Source organism: Thalassophryne amazonica, chromosome 9, assembly GCF_902500255.1.
Source record: "Thalassophryne amazonica chromosome 9, fThaAma1.1, whole genome shotgun sequence".
Classification (NCBI taxonomy): Eukaryota; Metazoa; Chordata; class Actinopteri; order Batrachoidiformes; family Batrachoididae; genus Thalassophryne; species Thalassophryne amazonica.
In genome coordinates this window covers 39,359,932-39,387,819 of record NC_047111.1, presented here as the reverse complement: position 1 = coordinate 39,387,819, position 27,888 = coordinate 39,359,932, and the positions used below count along the sequence as shown (strand labels likewise).

At 39.2% G+C, this 27,888-nt stretch overlaps 1 protein-coding gene across 4 annotated transcripts; it reads right to left on the bottom strand.

Annotated features, from left to right (window-relative positions):
* Positions 1-5,133: 5,133 nt before the first annotated feature.
* Positions 5,134-27,888, bottom strand: LOC117517017 (mitochondrial fission factor). Of its 4 annotated transcripts, none has more exons than XM_034177928.1 (8): positions 27,719-27,888; positions 23,334-23,542; positions 22,327-22,448; positions 20,283-20,389; positions 9,250-9,429; positions 6,664-6,750; positions 6,224-6,290; positions 5,134-5,830 (listed from the first exon to the last, which is right to left on the bottom strand). In XM_034177928.1, exons 2-8 carry the CDS (start codon positions 23,530-23,532, stop codon positions 5,699-5,701), a joined length of 894 nt encoding a protein of 297 aa, XP_034033819.1. In that variant the 5' UTR covers positions 23,533-23,542; positions 27,719-27,888; the 3' UTR covers positions 5,134-5,698. The 4 variants fall into 4 exon arrangements, with proteins under 4 accessions (XP_034033819.1, XP_034033820.1, XP_034033821.1 ...); XM_034177929.1 differs by having other exon boundaries at positions 22,327-22,445; XM_034177930.1 differs by lacking the exon at positions 6,664-6,750.

Genomic DNA, 27,888 nt, shown 5'->3' with positions numbered 1-27,888 from the left:
TGTTGCAGTGGTAGCAGACAAAGCAGCTCATCTCATACTTCCCTACTGTCACCCAAGTAAACCATTTCTTCTTGAGGGATCTTAAGGTGTTCCCAAGACAACTGGGAGATATAATCCCAACAGCATGTCCACGGTCTCCTCCCACTCTGCCTGAAAGACCTCCACAGAAAGTAGGGCTCTATATTGTTTATCAAAACTCAGTAAGATATGATACATAGGACATCCGATACTCGATAAGTAACTTGATATTGAAACCTTTATGTGATTAATACTGCTCATATAAACTTCATTTAAATGCATGCATAAACTGTAGTGTGTGGTGGTTGTGTTGTATTTGTATTTTCTTTTGCACTTTCACCTTTTTGTTTGCCTTTGTACCAAACTGACATCCTAACCTACACACTTGTTTGAAAAGATTACTAACCCCAAAAGCCTTAATCATTTTCCTATTTATAGCTTCCCTCACCCAAACTGACCTGATTTTAAAACTAGAACCCCAAACAGACCCAGTGCTGCCTGAGCTTAGACATTGTTTTAAAAAAAGAGAGTTTCATATACCACTTTAGTTATGCAGAAAAGTTAAATTAAGTAAACATTTTTTTATGGCTCATCAATTACTTAGTGCATTACTTACAAAACGTAGTGGAGAACTGAAGTAAAACTTAGACCCAGAGTACTACTAATATTTTTAACATTTTAGGAGTATGACAAAATGTCTTCAAATAATGGACCTTTAGTCTAAGGTCCTTTGTGTCCTCTTTCCATCTAAATGAGTCCATTTGTATAGTCTCTGAGCAGGAAAAAATGAAGAACTTGTATATTTATGTGAAAAGTGCAACTTGATTGACAGGTAAAAAGGTTTCATCAGTGCTTTTTGTCGTGCCATCCTCAGAAAGAGACCTTAGACTTATTTAAAGAGAAGAAAGACAGGAAAAAAGTGCTAGTATAATATATATATATATTAAACTTGCCGAGGATGTGTGCGGCTGTTTTTCACTGCTGGTTGTTTTAGCTGTGCAAACACAGCCAGAGGATGTGCACAGACTTTGAAAGAGCAAGTAAATATGTTTGTAAAACATCGCAGATGTGCCACTCTTGCTCGCTGTGTCATCGCCGTGTTGTGAGACAGAGACATGATGCAAAAGGGAGATGATGGTCTAGTGGTTAAAGAGTTGGGCTTGAGACCAAAGGATCCTTGGTTCAAATCCCAGCCTGACCAGAAAATCACTAAGGGCCTTTGGGCAAGGTCCTTAATTCCCTAGTTGCTCCCAGTGTGTAGTGAGTACCTTGTATGGCAGCACTCTCACAGCGGGGTGAATGTGAGGCATTACTTGTAAAGCGCTTTGAGCGTCTGATACAGATGGAAAAGCGCAATATAAATGCAGTCCATTTAACCCATTTTCTCAATTCAGAGCTGATGCACAAGCATCATCCAAAAACTGATATATCGAAAATACCTGGACAGGATTACCGGTACCTCGATAACACCGTGATCCAGTATAGACTTCTAGCAGACACACATCTAGGAGGCATCCTCACCAGATGCACGAACCACTTCAAATGGTTCCTTTTGATGTGAAGGAGCAGCAGCTCTACTCAGAGTCCCTCCTGGATATTCAAACTTCTCCCCATCCCTGAACGTGAGCAACATAATTTTTGCCCTTTGAATCTGCGATCTGACACCGTGACCCAGACCCGGACAAGCAACAGAAAAATCTACAATGTTGTTCTTTCAGTCATAAACCAAAGCTCCCCATCATTTCATTTTAATTTAATTTTTATTTAACCAGGTTAGTCCCATTGAGATCTCTTTTACAGCAGAGACCTGGACAATGTTTTTGTTTTAAAGTTTCCAATTCACCTAACCTGCATATCTTTGGATGTGGGAGGAAGTCGGAGCACCCAGAGGGAACCCACGCAAACACGGGGAGAGCATGCAAACTCGACACAGAAAGGCCAGAGGTGAGAATCGAACCCATGACCTTGCTATGAAGCAACAGAGCTAACCACTAATCCACCATGCTGCCCATACTCATGAGTATAGGAGGGCAAATCGACTGGTAAGTCGAGAGCCTCGCTGTTTAGTTCAGCTCTTTCTTCTCTAGGACGGTCCTGTACAGCATCCACAGGATTGCATAATTTTTTCCCCCTCTTGATGGTTATAATGGTGGCTTTTTTATTATTTTTAACAGAATCCATGTTTGGTCATTCTGACATGTTGAAATTCCGAACAGTGAACAAGAAGATGAAAAAGTTATTTCACAAAGTGAAAATTTTATATATTCTGGATTCATTACAGATAAACCTTTTTCATTTTTCAGCCTACAGCAACAAAAAATAGAAAAATGCATCTCAATATTAGACTATTTAATTTTAAGTTTCATTACCACTAACTCTTTAAATGCAGTATAAACACCATGAACCTGTCTGGTTCTGTATGTACAACCACAATCACGGAGAAGACTGCGACTTAAGTTGTCCAGAAGATATTCACTGACACCCTCCACAGGGTTAGGAGGGTTAATCCCACAAGGTGCTGTGTCAAATCATCTGCACGGAAAGTTGACTGGATGGGAAAAGTTTGGTAAGAAAAGGCGCACAAACACCAGAGATGATCAAAGGCTTGAGAAGATCGTCAAGCAAAGTGTATCCAAGAACGTGGAGGTGCTTATAGCACACCCATACATACACATATATTTGTTTATTTTTAAGTTAAACATTTAACCCAGCATTTTTTTTTTGGGGGGGGGGGGGGGGTGGCTGCAGGTATGACCAACTATATCCAATACAGCTTTACTAACATGATTACCTGAATAGCCTATACCACCAAACCTTCTCCAGTGAGAGTTTAAAGATGAAAACTACCAAAAACTAAACAGGGAACACAAAAAGGAGAAAACAAAATATTTTAACATGCAACTCTACATTGGGAAAGGGATGAAAAAAAAACAACACAACATCAGAAGAGCTGCTGTGAGGTCAGCGACAAAGAAGACTCCATGCTGATCTGCCATCTGGTGGATAAACTATTTTTAGACATCAGCAGTAACTTTCAAGTCTCTGGTTCTTTAGCCTTTGAGATCCACAGACACCTGAGAAGAGTTTATGGAGTCACAAGGTCACTGGACGGAGGTGTGCGGCAAAGCCGATATCGCTGCAGAACAGGGACGGTCCTTGACCGGGTGCTTCTTGTCTCATTACTTAAAAAGCCATCACTTGACCCAGCTATCTTAGCTAATTATAGGCCAATCTCCAACCTTCCTTTTCTCTCAAAAATTCTTGAAAGGGTAGTTGTAAAACAGCTAACTGATCTGCAGAGGAATGGTCTATTTGAAGAGTTTCAGTCAGGTTTCAGAATTCATCGTAGTACAGAAACAGCATTAGTGAAGGTTACAAATGATCTTATGGCCTCAGACAGTGGACTCATCTCTGTGCTCATCCTGTTAGACCTCAGTGCTGCTTTTGATACTGTTGACCATAAAATTTTATTACAGAGATTACAGCATGCCATAGGTATTAAAGGCACTGCGCTGCGGTGGTTTGATTCATATTTATCTAATAGATTACAATTTGTTCATGTAAATGGGGAGTCTTCTTCACAGACTAAGGTTAATTATGGAGTTCCACAAGGTTCTGTGCTAGGACCAATTTTATTCACTTTATACATGCTTCCCTTAGGCAGTATTATTAGAAAGCATTGCTTAAATTTTCATTGTTACGCAGATGATACCCAGCTTTATCTATCCATGAAGCCAGAGGACACACACCAATTAGTTAAACTGCAGGAATGTCTTACAGACAAAGACATGGATGACCTCTAATTTCCTGCTTTTAAATTCAGATAAAACTGAAGTTATTGTACTTGGCCCCACAAATCTTAGAAACATGGTGTCTAACCAGATCCTTACTCTGGATGGCATTACCCTGACCTCTAGTAATACTGTGAGAAATCTTGGAGTCATTTTTGATCAGGATATGTTCTTCAATGCGCATATTAAGCAAATATGTAGGACTGCTTTTTTTACATTTGCGCAATATCTCTAAAATTAGAAAGGTCTTGTCTCAGAGTAATGCTGAAAAACTAATTCATGCATTTATTTCCTCTAGGCTGGACTATTGTAATTCATTATTATCAGGTTGTCCTAAAAGTTCCCTGAAAAGCCTTCAGTTAATTCAAAATGCTGCAGCTAGAGTACTGACGGGGACTAGAAAGAGAGAGCATATTTCACCCATATTGGCCTCTCTTCATTGGCTTCCTGTTAATTCTAGAATAGAATAATCAGGTCCCATCTTATCTTAGGGACCTCTTAGTACCATATCACCCCAATAGAGCGCTTTGCTCTCAGACTGCAGGCTTACTTGTAGTTCCTCGGGTTTTTAAGAGTAGAATGGGAGGCAGAGCCTTCAGCTTTCAGGCTCCTCTCCTGTGGAACCAGCTCCCAATTCAGATCAGGGAGACAGACACCCTCTCTACTTTTAAGATTAGGCTTAAAACTTTCCTTTTTGCTAAAGCTTATAGTTAGGGCTGGATCAGGTGACCCTGAACCATCCCTTAGTTATGCTGCTATAGACTTAGACTGCTGGGGGGTTCCCATGATGCACTGAGTGTTTCTTTCTCTTTCTGCTCTGTATGCACCACTCTGCATTTAATCATTAGTGATTGATCTCTGCTGTCTTCCACAGCATGTCTTTTTCCTGATTCTCTCCCCTCAGCCCCAACCAGTCCCAGCAGAAGACTGCCCCTCCCTGAGCCTGGTTCTGCTAGAGGTTTCTTCCTGTTAAGAGAGTTTTTCGTTCCCACTGTCACCAAGTGCTTGCTCATAGGCGGTCGTTTTGACCGTTAGGGTTTTTCTGTGATTATTGTATGGCTTTTGCCTTGCAATATAAAGCTCCTTGGGGCAACTGTTTGTTGTGATTTGGCGCTATATAAATAAAATTGATTTGATTTTGATTTGATTTCTTCCTCATTCCGATGCTCAGTTTGACCTTCACAAGTCGTCTTCACCACATCTAGATGTGTAAATGCTTTGAGGTGCTGCTAGCTATTTGTGTTATCAAGCAACCGAACAGGTGTACCTAATAAAGCGGCCAAGGAGTGTAGATGATGCGTACTATGTGCACTGTGCACAGGGAGGCCAGATATGACACTCTGACCCACTTTTGACAAGATCCAATAAGCAGGTGCCTCAGTGTTGAGAATCCTAGCAGTTGGAGAAACCAGGACGACGCACACCTCTCACCTGGCTGTGTCCGAAGGATTGATACTTGAGGGAGGTGGGTATAGACCCCTTGTACTCGGGTGGTTGCCAACCAGGACTTGCAGCTATAATGCAGGTAAACAAATGTGTTCAGAGCTCACTGTTCAACGCCCCGTGCTCACAGTGACATCATAAAGGTCTGGTTTTGTCTGATCGGTTATCAAAAACTCAAACACGTTTGGCAGTGACATAAAACAGACAAACGTGCAAAACTTCACATTACCGAAGCTTAAACAGAGTTGTTGCCTTTTGTACCTCATTATTACCACTGCAAAAAAAAAAAAATCAACACCCAAGGCACATCAGCATTAGTTGTATTAAAACAATCTGGAAGATATTTCCTTCAACATTCGGCGCCGGGAAATTCACCAAGTTTACAAGAGGTCCTCACAAATCCAGCCAAATGTAAACACGCATGCACGCGTATGTGTGTGTGTGTGTTATCTGCGCATCCACAGCCAGGCGTTGAGCAGGCAGGCAGAGATCAGCAGTGAGAACAGAACCACCTCAGTATTCCTCAGCTCAGCGCTGTGCCGTTCGAGTGCCGCCAGTCGACGGCTCATCTTCATCACCTAGACACACACAGGCTTTAATGCTAAACCTGTCCCAGTTAATAATCCTACAGTCTTTTATGAATGTTTCATCTGTAATCGCCCATGTGTGTCTGTGTACACAGGAACTTGTAAAATAATAAACAGGTGTGGAGACGTTCCATCAATCAGTGCTGGATATTTTTATTGGGTGAGTGGCTCCAGGTGAACCTTTTGAGAACATCGGTCAAAGGTCACATTTGTCAAAAATGTAGTCTGAAAAAACATTTCCTACAACCACCAGTACTCGAGAGAGACGACGTAAAACCGTTATCAATGGAAAATCATTTCTAATCAAATGGTAAGTGACATTCTGATGACGTGTCCCGTGTCGACGTCACTCCCTCTGTTTCATTTCACTTCGTTTTTGCCTACCTGCCTCCTGAGGACGATGAACTCCACAGCTGTTGCTCCTTCTTCTGGACTCCAGCTCTCCATGGCCCTTAACACGACAAACAAACAAACAGATGGAACTTTGAGCTGAAGTGTTCACAAAAAGGCCATTTGGTGTCACACTTTCAAGGTGACTGTGAAGGACCGAACAGTGAAATTCAAAAGCAGAATGTTTGACCTCATATTCAACAAACTGCATGAAAACAAAACAAAAAGTTATCAAATGATGTCGAAAATGGTGTTTATATGCACGTCCACTGCTGCCTGGCCAACAACAAATATCAAAATAAAACACACCTCTGGTTTTATCTGTTGGAGTGATAAAACCCTGTGCACACCACATGCACCATCTGACATGAACTCATCTTAAACGTGCACATCCACAGACTGCAGCGAAGCACACGTCGAGAACGAGCGGTCACCTTTTCTGGTTGCCTTCCACACGTGCTGAAGCAGCGGGCTGGGCTGTGCTGGTCACTGGCGGCGGTGGCATCACTTGGTTTCTAAATCTTTACTCCAGTAAGACACAAAGAAAGACCAGAGTTTGCCTGAGGGCCCTCAACAAGATCAGCTGGCCAAAGCAAAGTAAGAGGTTTTAAAAATAAACAGCAAAAAAAGTTACTCCAGCAACAGTGGTGGGAGCAGATTTTTACAGAAACTCCTGGTTAAAGGAGGACAATGAGTCACAGAAACATATTTGTGCCTCTCGCGTTTTTGCACACGCACACACACAGCAGACTATTAGTTTGCTTCAGAAAAGTCCAATGAGTCCCAAATCTATGAATGCACTGCATCAGCAACAAATATCCAAATATTTAGTCACCAAAACCAAAGTTCCCAACAGCAAGTAATGCTGTGAGGAACCACACGAAGGCGGCGCCAGGGGAAACAAGCGAGCTAGTGAGTGTGAGCGCAGTTCATCTTAAAAATGACAAAGTTTAAGTCGATCCATCCAAACCGCTTGTTGGACTGGATTTAAAAAACACTAACTAGGTCACCAAATGCTGGAATAAACTCTATGTTTAAATAAAACAAACAAATAACTAAATAGACGGCTGCAGCCAGGAGAAGACAGACAGAATTAAAGCGTAAGTGCAACAGCTGTTCTGCAGAATGATTACAGAAATAATCCATAGGCTAAGCAGGTTTTAGGCACCATGTAAGGGTGCTAAACCATATTTACAATCCAGCTTCAGTATACCACGCCCTACGCAAAAAGGTATGATGGCCATGCCAATGCCATGGCCAGGTACGGGTAAATTAAGGGTCAAAATTTAAAAATGCTCCAGTCACTTTGAAAAGTATACCACATTATTTGTCTGATCATAAAGATGACAAAAAAGTATAGTTTGGACTCTCTATGACAGAAAGTTTGGAGTTTAAAAAAAAAAAAAAAAAATAACAGCAAAAATGGTGACAAAAGGTCAGTTTCAGTTTGCACTGCATTGTTCCAATTGTGGTAAAAAGTTATGCAAATTATTGGTTGAGTTAATAAGGGTTTTTAAAAACTAATACGCTTGCACCACGTGTCATGCTTAGTTATCACATTATGTGGTAACATGTCATAGAATCAAATGGATTTTGTTTGACCTTTACTTTGGAGGCCGAGCCAGTCAAAACTATCTATATTATAAAAGCCAAGTGGCCTCTGTGTGCATGTTTGCATGCATGTGTTTGGCTTCGATCACGGACAAACTGTGGAGAGCTGATATTTGCTGTTTGGTATGCTTATGTATTTTGGGTCAAGGATAACTGCTGCAAAAATGGAAAGCTGATAGGACTAATATTTTTGGAGAAATGAGCGATATTAGCTAACAACAGTGAACAATGGACATTGTGTTGCAATGCACCATGGGAGTTTGGTGTTTTAAATGTTATTGTAGTTCATGTTAGTTTGACAGTGTTATTAATGCTATTGATTTATTGTGTATCTGTAGTTCAACTGGTTTAGTCAGATTAGTTAAGTGCTATGTTGCTGTTACAATGAGTGTGAAGTGTAGTGCGACTGATGTCTTCTGCCACATCTCTGTTTGTTGGTGTGTAAAAATAAAAGCACCTGTTTGTGGCAGAATGCAGAAAAGACAAAAAGGTGTGTGTGTGTGTGCATATAACTCTGATTACAGACAAACTAGGGAGAGCTATCATTTACCATATAGTATGCTTATGTATTTTGGGTCAAGGATGAATGCCACCAAAATGGAACACTGACAGGACTAATATTTTGGGATAAACTATGATATTAGCAAACAACACTGAACAATAAACATTGATAATTACATTCTGGACTTAGATGCCATTGCAGCAAGGGCCAGGAAATCATTTATATATCAAAAGCATGTGTGACTTTATTTAGTAAGTTTAATATAAAGTACATAATGTGATTGTAAGTATGTTAAAAATACATGGGTGACACAAGAAAGTGAAAACACTTATTTCCATTGTGGTCCATTTAAAAATCAAATGACAAAATAGAAGTAATAATAAAATAGTAATAATAATGTGTATGATAACAAGAACCTAAACAATTTATAAATACATTAAGACAGTAAATTAACATTTAAAAAATGGCATAATGAACAGGAAATAAAAGGGTTGAGTTCTTGTAAAAACATTCTTGACTCGCACGCCATTCCAACTCATTATACAAATTTTGCATAATTTATTACCAACCTTGAAAAATGTCAGCGACCTATTACATAACCACTACCCAATTTAGAGCCCATGGATCCCCACAGGCAATGTGCTGGTTCCATTTATTAATCCTATTAGCTCAATCAATAACTTTCATCACATTTTACCAAAACTGGAGCAACTTTATCTTTCAACTCTTGTACAAACTGAAACTGACAGTTGTTGCCATTTTTGGCGTTCTAAGTGTCATTAATCCCTACTGATTTACTACTGGTTCATGCATTAAAAGGGGAACAGAACCTTTCAGTGAGGAGTCAATTATTGTGTGTGATTGGGGGGGGGGGGGGGGGGGGGGGCCTGCATGCTTCAACCCAGACCTGTATTTTTGGCTGACTGTCTGCAGAAGGTGCTGCGAGGCCTGAAGGCCCAGCTGAGTGGCCGCCTGCAGCATGGACTGTGGAGACAGCAGACTCAAGGGGGTGCCAAAGGGAGGCGGGACCTGGGGAGGAAGTACACTGGAACGCTGGTGAGGAGGAGAACCTGAAGCTCCACTAGAACTTGTGAGAAGAATGGAGGTAATTGGAAGGAGGTACAGGAAGAATGAAATGAAAGTAAATGTCACAAAAAGAAGAATAAAGTGATGACAGCAAAGTGGAGAAGCCAGTGAGAGAAAGGACGAAAGAAACAAGAAGGAGAGAAGAAAACCAGAAAAAGGAGGGATTGGGTAAGGGACAGAAAAGAAGGAATCATCAATAAAATATTACAGAGTACAGCCCTGCACTGGGCTGCGAGTGCCCAGTATAGAGCTCTTTATTCATGTAACATCTGAGTCTGATCCACACTCAGATCGACCAACCCAAAGCATGAGGTGACTACATGACATGTCCATGAACCACATATTAAGGAGCGAGTGGCAGTGAACACTGCATTTATTCCAACTCAAAATATACCTTATTCAATTAAATTTACTTATCCAGCACCAAATCATAACACAAGTCACCTCTAATAACAAATTTAAGGTGCCATAACGCACTTCACACAAAGAGAGACAGAATTACAGACCATAGACCGGAAGAGGCCTCAAACTGATTCCAGAAAAGGCCAAGAGGGTGCAGGTTTTGTTTGTAACCACCCACTCCACCAGGTGGGTATCACCTTCAGCAGATGGGATGAGTTCGTCAATGAAATCACCTGCTGGAGTTAGTGATTACAAAGAAAACCTGCACCCTGTTAGGCCCTTTCTGGACTCAGTTTCACATGTGCCACAGACAGACCTTCATGAACATGTGGAATTTCAGATTTTTCTTGAAGGCAAAGTAAGTGGGCTAATGAGTTGGAAGTGGGCTACCAGTACAGAAATAGAAGGAACAGGAAACAGCCTCAGTACAAATCTTAAAACAAAATATGTTGACCTGAGTTTGATTCCTGGTCATACTACTTGTCTATGCCCTTGGACATGACACTTCATCTGCACCATTTCAGTTATAAATGGTTACCGGTCTTGGCTCAGTTGCTTTCTGTTTTTTTACAAGAAGAAATCTCAAGCAGACTGGAATCAGTGGGATGACCATCTGGTATGACAAGTCCAACAAGACTGAAAGTACAACCCAAGTTTGCCAGATCATCATTCCTTGTTTATTTTTCAATGATTCATTAAAGTCAAAAGATCCCGTTTTTAAGAAGACAATATAGGTGGCAAAAAATCTAAAACACTGCAACAAACTTTTCAGTTATTATTCAGGTCATTGCTCCGTACACGTACTGTAATTCACAGTTTAACAAATAAATAAATAAAAATCAGCAGCAGATTCTTACATTTTATCATCAAACTGAAGTTGGTCGTACACTGTACCAGTGGTTCCAAAACCTTTTCTGCAGGGCCCCACTTTTGTAGATACATAGTGTTCCACAAATTACATAATAGTAGGTGGCAGCAAGCGTGGCAAAGCCACTGCAAGAGTAAGATGTTATTTGTGGGTTTCTGGTGCATTTTCAGCTTCATTTTTGTTGTATTTTACACAGTGCACCTGGAAAGGATTCACAGCACTTCACTGTTCCACATTTTGTTATGTTACAGCCTTATTCCAAAATCTAGTAATTTTTTTCTTCAAAATTCTGCTCACAAAACCCGATAATGACAATGTGAATTTTTTTTTGGGGGGGGGGGGGGGATTTTTGCAAATTTATTACAAATAAAACAAACAAACAATCATTTCCACTGATCAACCAAAGGAACTGTCTGTAGACCCCTGAGACAGGATTGTCTTGAGGTACAAATCTGAGGAAGGGTACAGAAACATTTCTGCTGCTTTGAAGGTCCCAATGAGCACAGTGGCCTCCATCATCCACAAATGGAAGAAGTTTGGACCCACCAGGACTCTTCCTAGAGCTGGCCACCCGTCTAAACTGAGCGATCAGGGGAGAAGGGTCTTTGTCAGGGAGGTGACCGAGAACCTGATGCTCACTCTGTAAGAGCTCCAACACTCCTCTGTGGAGAGAGGAGAACCTTCCAGAAGGACAACCATCTCTGCAGCAATCCATCAGTCAGGCCTGTATGGTAGAGTGGCCAGACGGAAGCCACTCCTTAGTAAAAGGTACTTGGCAGCCCCACTGGAGTTTGCCAAAAGGTACCTGAAGGACTCTGAGACCATGAGAAACAAAATTCTCTGGTCTGATGAGACAAAGACTGACCTCTTTGACGTGAATGCCAGGCATCATGTTTGGAGAAAACAAAGCACCATCTCTACAGTTAAGCATGGTGGTGGCAGCATCATGCTGTAGGGATGTTTTTCAGCAGCAGGAACTGGGAGACTAGTCAGGATTGAGAGAAAGATGAATGCATCAATTTACAGAGACATCATGGATGAAAACCTGCTCTAGAGTGCTCTTGACCTCAGACTGGGGCGACCGTTCATCTTCCAGCAGGACGGTGACCCTCAGCACACAGCCAAGATATCAAAGGAGTGTCTTCAGGACAACTCTGTGAATGTCTTCGAGTGGTCCAGCCAGAGCCCAGACCTGAATCTGAACAACACTAGAGAGATCTGAAAATGTCTGTCCACCGATACTCCCCATCCAACCTGATGGAGCTTGAGAGGTGCTGCAAAGAGGAATGGACAAAACTGCTCAAAGATTGATGCCACAAGCTTGGTGCACCTTATTGAAGAAGACTTGAGGCTGCAATTGATGCCAAAGGTGCATCAACAAAGTATTGAGCAAAGGGTGTAAATACTTACGTACATGTCATTTGTTAACTTATTTTTTGTAAATCTGCAACCCCCCCCCCAAAAAAAAAAATCATGTTGTCATTATGGGGTGTCCAGTATAATTTTGAGGGAAAAAATGAATTTATTTCATTTTGGAATAAGGCTGTAACATAAAATCTGGAAAAAGTGAAGCGTTGTGAATACTTTCCAGATGAATGGTAAGCAGAATATTTTGGAAGCACTTCTACTATAACCAACAATAATAACCATGTAACTGGGTTTCAGCTCCACACTCCCCCTACTCTCCCTCCCACACATGGCGACCCCCATCTCTCAGAGAAGACTAATAATGTATTTAATGATCACAGGCAAATAACCACTGTAAGATGTTCAGGCTGCCATTGAGTGTGTTGTTATTACTGTGTCAGGCTAATGTAGCTGAACCATGGAAATGCTTGAAAACGTACTGTTTGACAAAGTTTTCGAACTAGTTAGCAGCATAGTTTAAACCACAGATGTCAGCTAGCACAATGGATTATCCATCTTAATATTTGACATTATCCATCAATAACTAGGTAGTTTGGACTGTTAGTCCAAACACTGAATAACATTAGAAAAACTGGACAAGAATAATGCACCACCATCAAGTATCTGAATCCGTGTTGACTCCTATGGAAATCAATATGAAATTGTAACAGAAAAAGAAAAGGCTGATTTGCTATTCTTGTTTGGATCTCCCATGAGAGACTCAATGTTCCATTCAATTCGGCTTCGTCTTGTTGAATGGAACATTCCAGCTTTCACCTCATGAAATAGTCGTACCATTGAACTGATAAACAGTCATTATTTCTACATTAACAAGAGCCAGACGTGACTTCCGGTAATGGCCGCAAACTAAACAGACGTGCGTGACTTTGCTCTGATCATTTTGTATAAAATCCTGCTGTAAATTGATTTGCTAACATAATTGTGAGCAGTTATATGAAGAGATAATGCCGACCAACCCAAAGATTACAAAAGAGAAGGGGAAAACTGTTAACACAGTCAAAGCTTTCGGACTTTGGGAAACCTCTGGAGTCGAAAACTAGCAAGGATGCTACTAGCCAATTGGAGGAAGAAGCTAATGCATCCTAAGAGGCTAGCGCTATGCCCGAAACCAATGCTGAAGCCAATGCGGTTTGTGACAGTGAACTCAAGCTCGTTAAGAATGAAATCCTGAAAGCTGTGGGAGACCTAAAATCTGAGTTTAACGACAAACTGAATGGTATCTTGAAAGCGGCAGAGGACACCGCGAAACAACTGGGTGACTGCACCAAGAGGATCAGTGAGGCGGAGGTGTGCGTCGCCACTGTGGAGGATGAGTGCAGCACACTCAAAGGCAAGGTGGAGAAGCTGGAAAAGAGAAACCGAGTCCTGGAAGAAAAGGTGATTGACATGGAGACAAGATCATGCCTTTGCAATGCACGCCTGGTTTCTTTGCCAGAGGGGGCTGAGGGGCCGGATCCGTGTGCATTTCTCGAGAACTGGCTACCGGAGGCGCTGGATATGGCACCGCTGCGAGAGCCCTTGGTACTGGAGAGAGCACACCGCATCGGACCAAAGCGAGGTACGGAGGACCCGCCAAGACCGCTAATAATGAAGTTTCTGAACTATAAACAAAAAGTTGCTGTGATGAACGCCGCAAGAAAGAAAACAGACTTTTTGTACAAGAACGTCAAAGTTCGGCTCTACAATGATTTTGCCACGGAGGTGCACAAACAGAGGAGGCAGATGGGACTGAGACATGGAATAAGACTGCCCACTAAATTGCTGGTAACACACAAAGAACGTACTTTCACGTTTGACAACGCGTCACAGGTAGAAGAGTTCATTTGTAGCATTGAGGGAGAAAGCTCTCACTAGATGAGTTAGGGTACAATGTGCTACATGTTTTGCAAAGTACTGTTCAAACTTCTGTTTTATTTGTTTAGCCATTTTTTTTTATGACGGTTTATGCCTAACTAATTCATAAATGTTATATTTGGATTTTGGTAAGGCAAGATTGCACATTAATGTGTTATTTTATTTTGCATTGAATATGGTTAACTTTCTCTAATACTCAGATTTATTTTTATGAGGCCAATTTTCTATAAAAGCAGAGATTCAATATTTATGTTAGAAAGAGCAGAGGAGCTCGTTTTTTTCTTTGGTATTTTTATTTATTTTTACTTCAGAATTGTGATTAATGCCACAAAGTCAAGGGGATTGATCAAGTTTAAGATCTGTCCCAAAGACAAGGGAGTTACATAAGCAGGGGGAAGAACCACTTGATGTGGGGATGGGGTTCATTCTTACTATTAGAGTTCAGGGTGTTCATTGTATTTTTTTTTTAGTTTAGCAGTCAACCTTTTCATACAGTCAGCCATCAAAATTAAAATGTTTATGTTTGAATGTCACAAAAATTAAAACTAAAATGTACATCCTGGAATTGTAGAGGTTTACAGAAAATAAGAAAGTTGAAACAAGTAATGAACCAGCTAAAAGATTCTTGTGCAAAAATTATATTTTTACAGGAGACTCATACTATTAAGGAGGATCTCCTCAAAATAAGAAGGAGATGGCAGGAGGAGGTATATGCAGCATCTTTTAACTCACAAGCTAGGTGAGTCATGACTCTCATCCATAACTCAGTTCCATTTCAAGTATCTGGTGTAATTGAAGATAAATTTGGAAGGTATTTAATTGTCCAAGGTGCACTCCTTAAAACTAATTTAAATTTGGTGAATATATATGGTCCAAATACAGATGATCAAAAATGTTTTACTGATCTTTTTTTGACTCTAATCTTCCAGGGGCATATATAATTGCAGGCGATCGGAATTGCACCCTGGAACCAATTAAGGACCGATCTACTGGTGTAGATAACACCCATAGTAAAAGTAGGATAACTATCAAAAATTTTATGAATGAGCTAAATTTAATTGACATATGGAGGCATTTAAAACCCAATGATAGTCTTTTCTTGCTATTCTGGGACACACCGAACCTTTTCTCGTATTGATTACTTTTTAATTACAGCTTCCCTACTGTCAAAAATTGAGGATTGCTTCTATGAGAGCATATTATTGTCAGATCATGGACCATGTGGCATTATTTTAATAGATGATTCTCTTGTTAAAGATCCACCAAGATGGAGTCTAAGACAAAAATTGTTGTTGGATGATGATTTTCTCCAGTATATTGACAAGATAATCGAAAACTACTTTGAAGATAACACATCTGAAACAAATGCTGTAATAAAGTAGGAGGCATTTAAAGCCGTGTTGAGAGGTCACATAATTAGTTACACCTCGTCTAAATCTAAAGAATTTCGGGAAAAGAGATTGATTCTTGAGACCAAAATAAAAATACTTGAAAACCAATTAATAAATAATAATAACACTAATGCTGAAAAAGAACTACTAACACTAAAAGCAGAATATAAAAAACTATCTGCTGATAGAGCAGCTTCTGATATTATCAGGCTTAATCAGACATTTTATGAACAGGGGGAAAAAACAGGGTCATTGTTGGCATGGCAAATCAAACAATTAGAGACAAGGAAAGCAATCACTTCTATTATTAAGAATAACGGCGTGACTTTGACTGATCCTATAGAAATAAACCAAGAGTTCAGAGAATTCTATAAAAAATTATATACTTCAGAGAAAGGCTCTAATTATAAAAATGTGTTTTTAAACACTTTGGAAATTCCTCAAATCCCAAAGGATTTAATTGAAAGGCTCGAAGCCAGTTTGGATGAAAAAAGAAATTAGTAAGGCCATTGATGGTATGAGGGCAGGAAAAACTCCTGGGCCTGATGGAGTTCCAATAGACTTTTATAAAAAATTCAAGTCAAAATTACTCAAACCTCTGCTGGATATGTTTTTGGAAGCATTCCAATACGGACGTCTACCAAAATCAATGACAGCAGCACTAATAACCTTACTACCCAAACCTGGTAAACCAAACAATTGTTGTGGAAATATGAGACCAATAAGTCTCCTAAATGCAGATTTAAAAATTTTATGTAAAATTCTAGCAATGCGACTCCAAGAAACATTACCTTATGTTATACATAGGGATCAAAATGGATTTCTCTTGGGACGACAGGGGTTTCATAATGTTAGGAGGGTTCTTAATATTATTCAAGGTTTGGACAGTACTGTAGATAAGGCCCTTTTATCTTTAGATGCCGAAAAGGCCTTTGATAAGGTTGAGTGGCCTTATCTGTTTAGTGTTTTGGGACGATTCGGCTATGGAAATAATTTTCTAAAATGGGTTCGATTGCTGTATTTAAATTCTACTGCAGAAATACTAACAAATAAAAATATTTCACAGCCAATTGAAATAAAGAGGGGATGTAGACAGGGCTGCCCTCTGTCACCTCTCCTTTTCACATTGGCAATAGAACCTTTAGCCATTGCCATTAGAAAACATCCTGACATATGTGGAATACCTGTACACCAAACTGAACATAAAATAGCATTATATGCAGATGACATTATCCTTTTTATTTCAAACATTAGTAGAACAATTCCAACAATCATAAAATTGATAAGAGCCTTTAGTTTGGCTTCAGGTTATACCATTAATAAGAGCAAATCCGCCATCTTATTACTTGATGAAAAAGATGCCAGTAATCCTGACTCTCAGGTTTTGTCCTTTAAAGTGGTTGATAACTTCACATATTTAGGTATTGATATCAGACGCAAAATCAATCTTCTTGTTAACTCTGAGTCTTTAATGAATGATGTAATGAGTTCGATTGATTGGTGGATGACATTACCACTGTCTTTAATAGGAAGAATTAATGTTATAAAAATGAATATACTCCCCAAAATGTTATACCTTTTTCAGAATGTGCCACTACCCCCACCTACAAAAATAAAACAAAATAATTTCATTTATTTGGAAAAATAATAAAGCTCGAATTAGATTATCATTATTGCACCTACCATATAATCAGGGAGGTTTAAAGTGTCCAAATATAATTCTGTATTACTGGGCTATACAATTAAGATCACTCAAATTTTATTTTGAAACAAATAATGCCCCACAATGGAAAGAAATGGAATCAGAAGGCTTAGATTTACCATTGCCTCAATACTTTTACTGAGATAAGATTACTAATCTAATAAAAAAAAAAAAAAACAATCCAATAGTAAAGCACACAATAAAAGTCTGTAAATACATCAATGAGCCAAGTGGGTTATCTTTATACTCTCCAATTTGGGGAAACAAGTATTTTATCCCTGGAAGAGCAGACAGCATTTTTAAAGATTGGGCATCACGAGGGCTGAAATCATTGCAGGATTTATTCAAGTCGCATTCAGAATCCCTAATGTCTTTTGAGGAACTGGCACATAAGTACAATATAGATCAAAAATATTTTTTTAAATTCCTTCAACTGAGGAGTTTTTAGAACCAACCTGGATAGCAAACTTCACAAACCTAAAAAGACATTAGAAAAAATTATCTCTAAAAATAGTTTTAGCAAGGGTGCAGTGTCAGAGCTATATAATTTTTTGCTTTCTAATTCAAAGGAAAACTGTAACTCTAAGCTGAGGGCATGGATTGAAGATCTTGAAATAAACATATCAATGGAAGACTGGGAATCTGCGTGTAACAAAGCACACAAACAATTACTTAATACTCGATTTAGACTTATCCAATACAAATGGCTTATGAGAACTTATGTAACACCAGTCAAATTGAACCGTTATAATAGTAATATATCAGATGTATGTAGTAAGTGCACTGATGCTAAAGGAACATTATTCCACTGTATGTGGCAATGTCCATAGAAAAGACTTTTTTGGGAGGAGGTTAGAACGGCAGTAGAAATAATCATTTCCAAGAAGGTTTCAACAAATCCTGCAATGTTTATTTTAGGAATTTATCCTGAAAGACACACGTTTACCAAGTGTGAACAAATCATGATTAATATGTGTTTCTTACAAGCAAAAAGAACAACTGCAATATTTTTGAAAAAGACTCATAGGCCCAAGATGATACACTGGGTAAAACAAATGCTTATCGTCTTTCCACTGGAAAAAATTACATGTATTAGGAAAGGGAAATTAAAGCTATTTGAAGATATGTGGGGCCCATTTAAGGTTTTTGCTGGTAATCTAAATATAGGAAATAATGAGGAGAAAATATTGAAATTAATCTGGGAATATTTTTGTTTTAATTGTACAATTCATATATGTGACACCATTTATTGGGGCTGGGTGGTATGATGATGGAATTTAATTATGCTCTCAACTTTCTATTCTAGCTATATAGACAAATTGTGATTCCTTTTTTTTTTCTTCTCTCTTTTATTCAAATACACTTAAAGTAACTAACAAATCCTAAAATGGATTAACTAACATTTATAAAGGGAAAGAAGAGGAAAGAAAAAGGAGAGAGAAAAAGGGAAGGGAGGAGAGAGGGAAGAAAAGGAAAAAAGAAAAAGGGAGGAAAGGGGGAAGGAAAAGGGGAAAAAAGGAAAGGGAAGGGAGGGAGAGAAGGAGAAGAGAGAGGGAAAAAAAGAAAAGAAAATCTGATCTATGTATGGGAGAGCAATAGCGCTTAGTTTTTCGCCACTCCACCCACCCCCTTTATATATATATTTATTTATAAAAATTATTATTATTATTATACATTTTTTACATGTATGGCTACTTAATTAGGCAAATATGTTGCCAATTCTAAGGTTGAACTGCTTCATGTATTTTTGTTTTGTTTGTTTGGGTTCTCTTATATTTCATATATAATTTTGTTCAATGTGACAGTACTTTAACTGTTAAAACAAATAAAAATATTGTTAAAAAAAAAAACCCAAAAAACAAAAAAACAAAACAAAAACAACAACAAGAGCCAGACCATAAACCAGTAATGCTCTGCCAAAATGTTAAAGCAGCTATACATGGGTATCAAGCTACCAGGCCTGGGAAAGTCGACACAGGGTATCTTGTTTTATCAGGACAACACCTACCTACAGTCATTCAACACCCATCATTCTCAACTGATTTACCTCCACTGGTTTTCTGTCTCTTCACAAACATGAAGAAAAAGCTGGCTGGAAACCATTTTCAGAGTGATTATATCCACTGTTTAGGACTTATTTGTTTTCTTCATAAGCAAGGTGAAACCAGTCAGACATGAAAGTACAAACCCAAATCAGAGACAGTTGTGACATTATGGTAAAGAAAATGAAAGGGGTGGGGAAGCCCTTGCAATGATTCTGACATTTACTTTGAGTTCTCCTTCATTGCAGACCATATGAACTAAAGATATGATCAACTTTATTAATTTGTCAATATATATTCCTGCATTTAAGGCCTGCAACTCATTCCAAAAAAAAGTTGGAATGGTGGAAATTTAGGGCCAGTAATGAGGTTTAAAAAAAAAAAAAAAATTAAATAATCATGTTCTTGATGCACTGCATGAGGAACAGTCATTCATCAATAGCTGATATAACTATACTGACAAGGATTACTTTGGGAAACCTTAGTCAAGCACCACAGTATACCATGACATTCACAAATGCCAGTTAAAACTTTTCTGTGCAAAAAAAAAAAAAGTCTTACGTTAGCCTTGTTCAGAATCAGAGTCAACTTCTTTGGGCTCAGAGGTATCTGGGTTGAACCGTGACACAGTGGAAATTGTATTGTGATCAGACAAATCAGTATTTTAGATCTGTTTTGAAAGTAATGGATGCCAGACCAAAGATGAAAGGGATCATCTGGACCTGTTCCCAACAGAGAATGTGTAGAATTTTGAAATGAAAAATTCAACTACAACAAACCCATACCCTTGCACACCTTAAGACATGTTTGTAGGAAGAATGAGACAAAATAACACCTGAAATGCTTAATCATTTCGTGTCCTCAAGGCCAAACATCTTAATTGCTGTGAGAAGGAATGGCAACATTACAAAGTGGTCAATTCTTTGGTGTCCCAACTTTTTTTGGAAAATGCTGCAGGCCTGAAATGCAGTAAATGAAATTAACTTGACCACACAAAACAATAAATATCTCAAGTTCATACTGTCTGCAATGAAAGAGAAGTTAAAATAAATGAAAAGATCACTGCAGTTTTTCTTTTGTTTGGTTATTTTTTTTTAATTTGCATTTTCCATACTGACCCAAGTTTTTTTTTTTTTTTTTTTGGTATTAACAATATTTGTTACTTACAAGCTGGATGGGTGTCTGGGCTGAGCCAGTGCTTGTTTCAGCTGGGTTGGTGTGCCAGGCGGCGTTCGGCCAAAGCTTTGGTCACTATAGGATCTCCGTATAGGAGTCTGTCGTACCGCAAGAGAGGTATGAAAAAAGGTCAAGAAGTGATCACACAAGACATCAAAAATTTTACATCTCTGAAGCAAAGGTGGAATTTTTTTTTTTGTGGTCACATAACGCATACGTAACTACACAGTAATTGCAGTTACCTAGTTGCTGCACGTTTGTTTCTGATGCTGAGATTTGTTTGGCTCGGGAATTTGCTTCCCGAGCCAAACAAATCTCAGAAAACAAGTAACAGTGAGTACCACTGCCAAACACATTCCGATGTTCAAAATAGATACATAGCACTCAAGCTGAATAGGGTACAAATAATCCAACAACTCTGTCTGGACACTGAGCGGTTCCTGCAGTCTTCATGCTGATGCAGTGCCAAACTCACACTCGCTAGTTGATATTTTTATGCCCCGTGCAGCGCTTGCGCCGTGAGGCGGGGCATATAGCATCCGGGTTGTCCGTCCGTCCGTCAGTCAGTTCATTTACCCGTCCGTCTGTCCAGCCGCAATTCATTCGCCGCAACGTAGCTCGGCACTTATTGCTCGCAAAAACTTCCTATTTGATGTGTGCATGCCTTGGAGGAGTACTTTGCATGGGTTCGAAGGCCGGTGACCTTGACCTACTTTTGAAGGTCACCAGTTGTCACAACTGTCAAATCCTTCGCCGCAAAGTAGCTCAGCACCTACTGCTCACAGAAACTTCCTATTTGGTGGGTACATGCCTTGGAGGAGTACTTCGCATGGGTTTGAAGGCCGGTGACCTTGACCTCTGTTTCAAGGTCACCAGTGGTTGCATTTGTTTTGAAGGCTGGCGACCGTGACCAACTTTTTATGGTCACTATTATGCCAAGCTCCAATTTTTTCATTGTATATCCCAGTTTACATCAAACACATAAGACTTCAACCAAATACCCACCCCATACAAATACATATTATTGTACTTTCCATGGAAAATAATACTGCGCGTGGGGCATTTCGTGATGAATGTCTCTAGTTCTACTTGGACCTGGAGAAAGGAAGGTTGGGAACATAGAATGACAAATCCACCACCTCAAGGAATTGCTTAGAGTCCTGACTTGATTGACCCTACTCCACCAAATACTCAGCCCATCCTATAAATGAAGCCAGACTACACCCACCTATCTTGAAATTACCAAGTTAGCTAAGGTTAACAAGCTTGGGTACACAATAACCTCAGCCAACCTACGAAGGACCAGAGTGTCGATTTTAACTTTTTGTCTCATCTAGACTGTATGCTCATGCTTACAGTGGTGATCAGACAACCTCCATCCTGCTTTGACAAAGACAAAAATCTCACTTATTTTATAAGTCATTGTAAATGACCTTTCTGAGAAGTTAGAAATCATGAGGTTAGTGAGGAAGGCTTGTGACCAGAGGATGCTTAATTCCATTTTCCATCAGACTGGAAAAGTCAGTAAGGTCCCTCAGGGAAAGTCCTGAATCCCTAAAGTTCTCACGGTGTGCAGCTGAGCATCTTGCATGGCAGCAGGTCGACATCAAGATTTGAGTATGTATGAATGCAAGTTATCACTGTAAAACGCGTTGGGGAAAAGGGCTATATAAATGCAGCTCTTTTCAAAACGGTCCATTATGATGACACTGAGATTTGGTATTGCATAAAAGGTCTTCCACAGGCATACGTTTTTAGGGCTAAAACTGCAACACATGAGTAAATTATTGAAAGGTCAACACTGCATGTAGTGCTACTAAACTTACTGCCATGTCCAACTGTTCATACAGAGCATGACCAGTAACTCTCAGGTCATGTGAATTTAAGATCCACCATTTATAATATCATTCACATAAAAAGTAATAATTACATTATTAAACAACATACACAGTCATCTTCTTAATATTTTATGACAAGGCCTCATATCCTCTTCATGCGTATACAATTTTCCTGCCATAATGCAATAACATGCTACCTGTATGATTTCTCTGTAGGGGTCTCCATCCCTGGAGGCTGCTGGATCCTCCCACCTCTGCTCCAGACCCAGAGCTGATTTGGAAGGTGTGAACAAAGGTCTGGGACTCATATCAGGAGCTTCTGGATTTGAGATATCAAAACACAAAGCAGTTTTTGAAACCCTAACAACACTGATCTGAGTTCATTCAAATCACGGGCAGCACTGATAGATTTCAGACAAAAACACTGACTGTAGTATTTACCCACTAAATTCCATTATTTCTAAATGTAACTAGAGATCTGTGAGCAGAGTCTGCCTACGATGTAAGCCTGATCTGTAAGCCCAATCCTGTCACATCTAAAAAGCTAAACAGAATGGTTCCTGGTTAGTACTTGGATGGAAGTCTAAGGGCTGTGTCTGTTTCTCCAGGAAAAACAGTCAGAGCTTTCACTGATAACCTTCTGTGGCTTAACCTCCATGAGGAAAGCATCTGTGAGTGACTTCTGGACAACTGTCACTTCAACATTCTTCCCCATAATTGTGGTTCTGAGGACAGAACCAGATTTGAGAGATTCATGGTATTCATACTGCATAAATACTGACCTGAAATAAAATATTCCAATATTTTAGGATATGCATCTTCTATTTTTTGGAGCTATAGGCTGTAATTATCAAAATGAGAATACTTTTTTTAAATGATCGAAACATTTTACTTTCCATGTACTGAAACATAAAATTTTCACTCTCTGACATGACAAAAAAAAAAAAAAAAAAACTAAACTTTTTCATAACATTCTAATTTTCTGGTATGCGCTGCATGTGTGTGTATAAAATTGGTGACTAGTGCAAGGCATATTAGAAGACAAAAAGCACATTAAGATGCCAATGCAAAGTTTAGTATTAGTTATCTGAGAAATGTAAATTTTGTGGGATAGCCCATGTTTCCTTTCAGCGGCTTAATTGTGTGAACACCTATTCCTGCCACACTCACGTTTTTCGTGCAGTTGTAGGAAAACTCAACCTACCTGTGTAGGTCAACCGATCAGGGACTTGCATGGTATAAGCAGGTGGTGGCGTCTCCACTTCTCCCTCCTGCCAGTGTGGTCCGGGGCCAACACTCAGATGCTTGGGGATCTGCATGTTTTTGTCAATGGCTTCCAAGAAGGCCGGGTCACGGCCCTGGACCTGGGACATCTTGTTTTGGTACAGAGTGAAGGCTGTCATTTGAACACACCTGTTCATAATAAAATTGGACATAGGATAAAGTGTTCTCTAGGAGAGTTCCACCTTCTGTGAGATTTTAACCTTGAGGTACCTGTTACAGATAAAACTTACATTACAACCCTAATACATTTGGGTTGAATAGTGAAGTATGTGAAGGCAGATAGCAAAAAATACAGACATCTGAGATCAACCTTAGAAATTATTATCTCTCATTAGTGACAGTTATTTCATTTTGTGTTGTTTTATGCAGGTGCTGACACTGAACTTCAGCTCAAACGCTGCTCAATGTCACTTTTGCACAATTCAGGAAAAAGCAGCTCAAAACTAAATTTGACCAAGAAAAACACTACAATTTTCGTATTCACCTCTGTGTAGGCATAATCTTTTCTTATTCTTGTCATCAACATCACAGATCCAAGGTAAAATTACACCATCTCTGCACTTTCAGGGGTATTTCTTTTGCATATGTCACAGAGGTCCCGAACAACCTATGTCAGGTCAAAATAATACATACAGCAGGGGAGGCTTTGTGAAAACACTCAAAACTGTGGGACTTTTGAGATGTTTAACATTAAACCCCAAGCACATGAAAATGCAGATTAAAAACTTTTTTTGCACTACATGACCCCTTTAATACTTGGCTTATTGTGAACAAGATTATTTTCAGGGCTAATTTAAAAAATAAAAAAAAGACTTTTTTCCCCTAAAAAGTAATGATTTTTTATTTTTTCAATTTAAACAGACTTTTATTGATTTTAATAGACTTGTTTCATTTTTTTATTTCTTTCAGTTTTGTAAATGAGACTATACAAATATAATTAGTTACAATCCTCAGTGAAAAGTTAAAACATAAAGGTGCACATACAACATGTACAAGTACCATTAATTAATGGTACTTCTGATTTATTTCATATGTCGGTGATGTTTTAAGTAGTGATTTCTAAAAAGAAAATAATTTTTTTTGTTTTGTTTTTTTTTTTGGACTTTTTGTTTTACGGCGATTTAAATCATGATTTAAATCAGCTGATTTAAATCATAACAGCCCTGACTATTTTTAGTTGAAAATCCATTTGAGAATTAAACCTGGATGAAAAAAGACTTAATGAATCAAAGCTGTTTTACACCATTTCACATTTAACATGTGCGGCTGTGTTTGTGACTGTGGAGCAGAAAAGTTTGCCAACTTCTAGTTAACCCTGGGAACACAGAGCAAGCTCATATCCAGTGTCTGCACGGGACGTAAGTTTTAACAGGGTCAGAAGGAGCCTTTGTGTGGGAATCTGTATTAGTATTGGCATTTATGTATCAGAATCTGATCAGAACTGAACATATGTGGCTCTTTAAAATTAATACTTAGCTAGCTAGACAGATCCATCCCTCTCCAGTTTAACACAATTAATCAAAATCTGCTTTAATGCCATCATCTTGAATAGCTCCAAATTAAAAGGACAATGAGGATAAACATTAAAACATGGTAAACTCTAATGCCAGAAATTAATACAAAATTAATACAAAATACAAAAAATCCAGCCACCTGCTGGACATGTCTATAAATAATCTCAATAATAATAATCTCAACATTACATGCATGATGAAAATTAGGAGCAGGTACAGATGATACCACATTTAGCTTCAAATGATCTTGTTTGTCAGTTTCTTTCATTCTAAAGCCTGCATCTGGACCACTAGGGCTTTGATTAATCGATCAAGTATTTTCTTGATTGGTTGATTAGTTGTTTGCTCCATAAAATGTCAATGTTATCCAGAGTGCAAGATGATGACAACTTTTAAAGCTTTGTCCACAGCCAAGATATTCAGTTGACTGCCAGACAGGAGTGAAGCATCTCATGAAATAAACCACAAAATATTCACAATTAAGAATTTGGATTTTTTTTCTTTTTTAAATCTCAAAATGATTGCTCAATAATCAAAATAGTTATCAATTAATAATCAATTAACCATGGCAGATCTAGGCCACCACTACTACTTAAGCATCAATACTTAAGTCTGACAGCCTGTAATTTGTGTCTGGAATCAATTTCTCATTGCATTTAATATGCTGTTTAGTCACCGAGAACTAAATTAAGAATATCTTTGTGAATGTATGAGCTATGACTGCTAGCTGACAGGGCCTTTATACTTACCCATGCAATTAATTTGAGTTGCTCAAGATTTGAGATGACTGGGACTAACGTAGGGGTCATACTAAGATACGAAATGGAGCGAAATGGGGACTGATAATCACAAAATGGGGGAAAATGTAACGAAATGGAGCAGAGTGAACCAGACTGACTCCAAATAAGTACTTTTATTTATACTCAACAAAAATATAAACGCAACACTTTTGGTTTTGCTCCCATTTTGTATGAGATTAACTCAACGATCTGAAAAATTTTCCACATACACAATATCACCATTTCCCTCAAATACTGTGCACAAACCAGTCTAAATCTGTGATATTGAGCACTTCTCCTTTGCTGAGATAATCCATCCCACCTCACAGGTGTGCCATACCAAGATGCTGATTAGACACCATGATTAGTGCACAGGTGTGCCTTAGACTGCCCACAATAAAAGGCCACTCTGAAAGGTGCAGTTTTGTTTTATTGGGGCGGGATACCAGTCAGTATCTGGTGTGACCACCATTTGCCTCATGCAGTGCAACACATCTCCTTCGCATCATCCCTGAAGAGAACACCTCTCCAACGTGCCAAACGGCAGCAAATGTGAGCATTTGCCCACTCAAATCGGTTACGACGACGAACTGGAGTCAGGTCGAGACCCCGATGAGGACGACGAGCATGCAGATGAGCTTCCCTGAGACGGTTTCTGACAGTTTGTGCAGAAATTCTTTGGTTATGCAAACCGATTGTTCCAGCAGCTGTCCGAGTGGCTGGTCTCAGATGATCTTGGAGGTGAACATGCTGGATGTGGAGGTCCTGGGCTGGTGTGGTTACACGTGGTCTGCGGTTGTGAGGCTGGTTGGATGTACTGCCAAATTCTCTGAAACGCCTTTGGAGACGACTTATGGTAGAGAAATGAACATTCAATACACGAGCAACAGCTCTGGTTGACATTCCTGCTGTCAGCATGCCAATTGCACGCTCCTTCAAATCTTGCTACATCTGTGGCATTGTGCTGTGTGATAAAACTGCACCTTTCAGAGTGGCCTTTTATTGTGGGCAGTCTAAGGCACACCTGTGCACTAATCATGGTGCCTAACCAGCATCTTGATATGGCACACCTGTGAGGTGGGATGGATTATCTCAGCAAAGGAGAAGTGCTCACTATCACAGATTTAGACTGGTTTGTGGACAATATTTGAGGGAAATGGTGATATTGTGTATGTGGAAAAAGTTTTAGATCTTTGAGTCCATCTCATACAAAATGGGAGCAAAACCAAAAGTGTTGCGTTTATATTTTTGTTGAGTGTAGTTGTTTGGTTTTTTGTGAGATGCACTGAGTACATGTACTAGGGGCAGATGCGCCATCTGGCGTTCAAGAGATGAAACTTCAGGCAGTGGGTCAGTCTGGTCCATTTCGTAACTTTTTACCCCATTTCGTTATTATCAGTCCCCATTTCGCTAAAGAAATTAAATAAAGTACTTAACTGAATCATATCTGGAGTCAGTTTGCTCCATTTCGCTCCGTTTTACCCCCGTTTCGTTAGTATTAGTCCCCATTTCGCTCCATTTCTCTTAAAAATAATTAAATAAAAGTACTTAATTGAATCATATTTAATGATATTTGGAGTCAGTCTGCTCCATTTCGTTACATTTTACCCCCATTTCGTGATTATCAGGCTCCATTTGGCCCCATTTCGTATTTTAGTATGGCCGTTAGTTCTGACACCGAGGAAGAAAATCTTTTAATCCACGAACAAGTTCACGCAACACCTGCCACCTCTGTGTCGGACAAAGAATTCGGCCTTCGGTTAGCAAAATTACGTTTCCACTACAGGTTTAAAGACATAATTACAGAACAGACACCTAAGATTATAAAATAAAACAAAACTCCTGAGAGCTTTGTAAACACCACGCAGCAAAGCTAACTAGCTAACCAGCAGGGTGCCTGACGTAACAGATCAATAGCTTTAGCTAAACCACGTTTCTCAACTTACTATAAGACACTACGACAGGCAGGATTATGTGTTTGTGTGTATGTAAATAAAAAAGTGATAACAAACCTTATAAAAGAAGCAGAAAGCCTGGTGGGTCAATCCAGCAAGAGGAGTTTACGACACATTGAAGGATGCTGCGTTCACGTACTGTCAAAAGTATCGTAACCTTCAATTATCAATGTGAGCGTGACACATTGTACCGTTCTCTTCACACAGAAATTAACATAAAAATTATA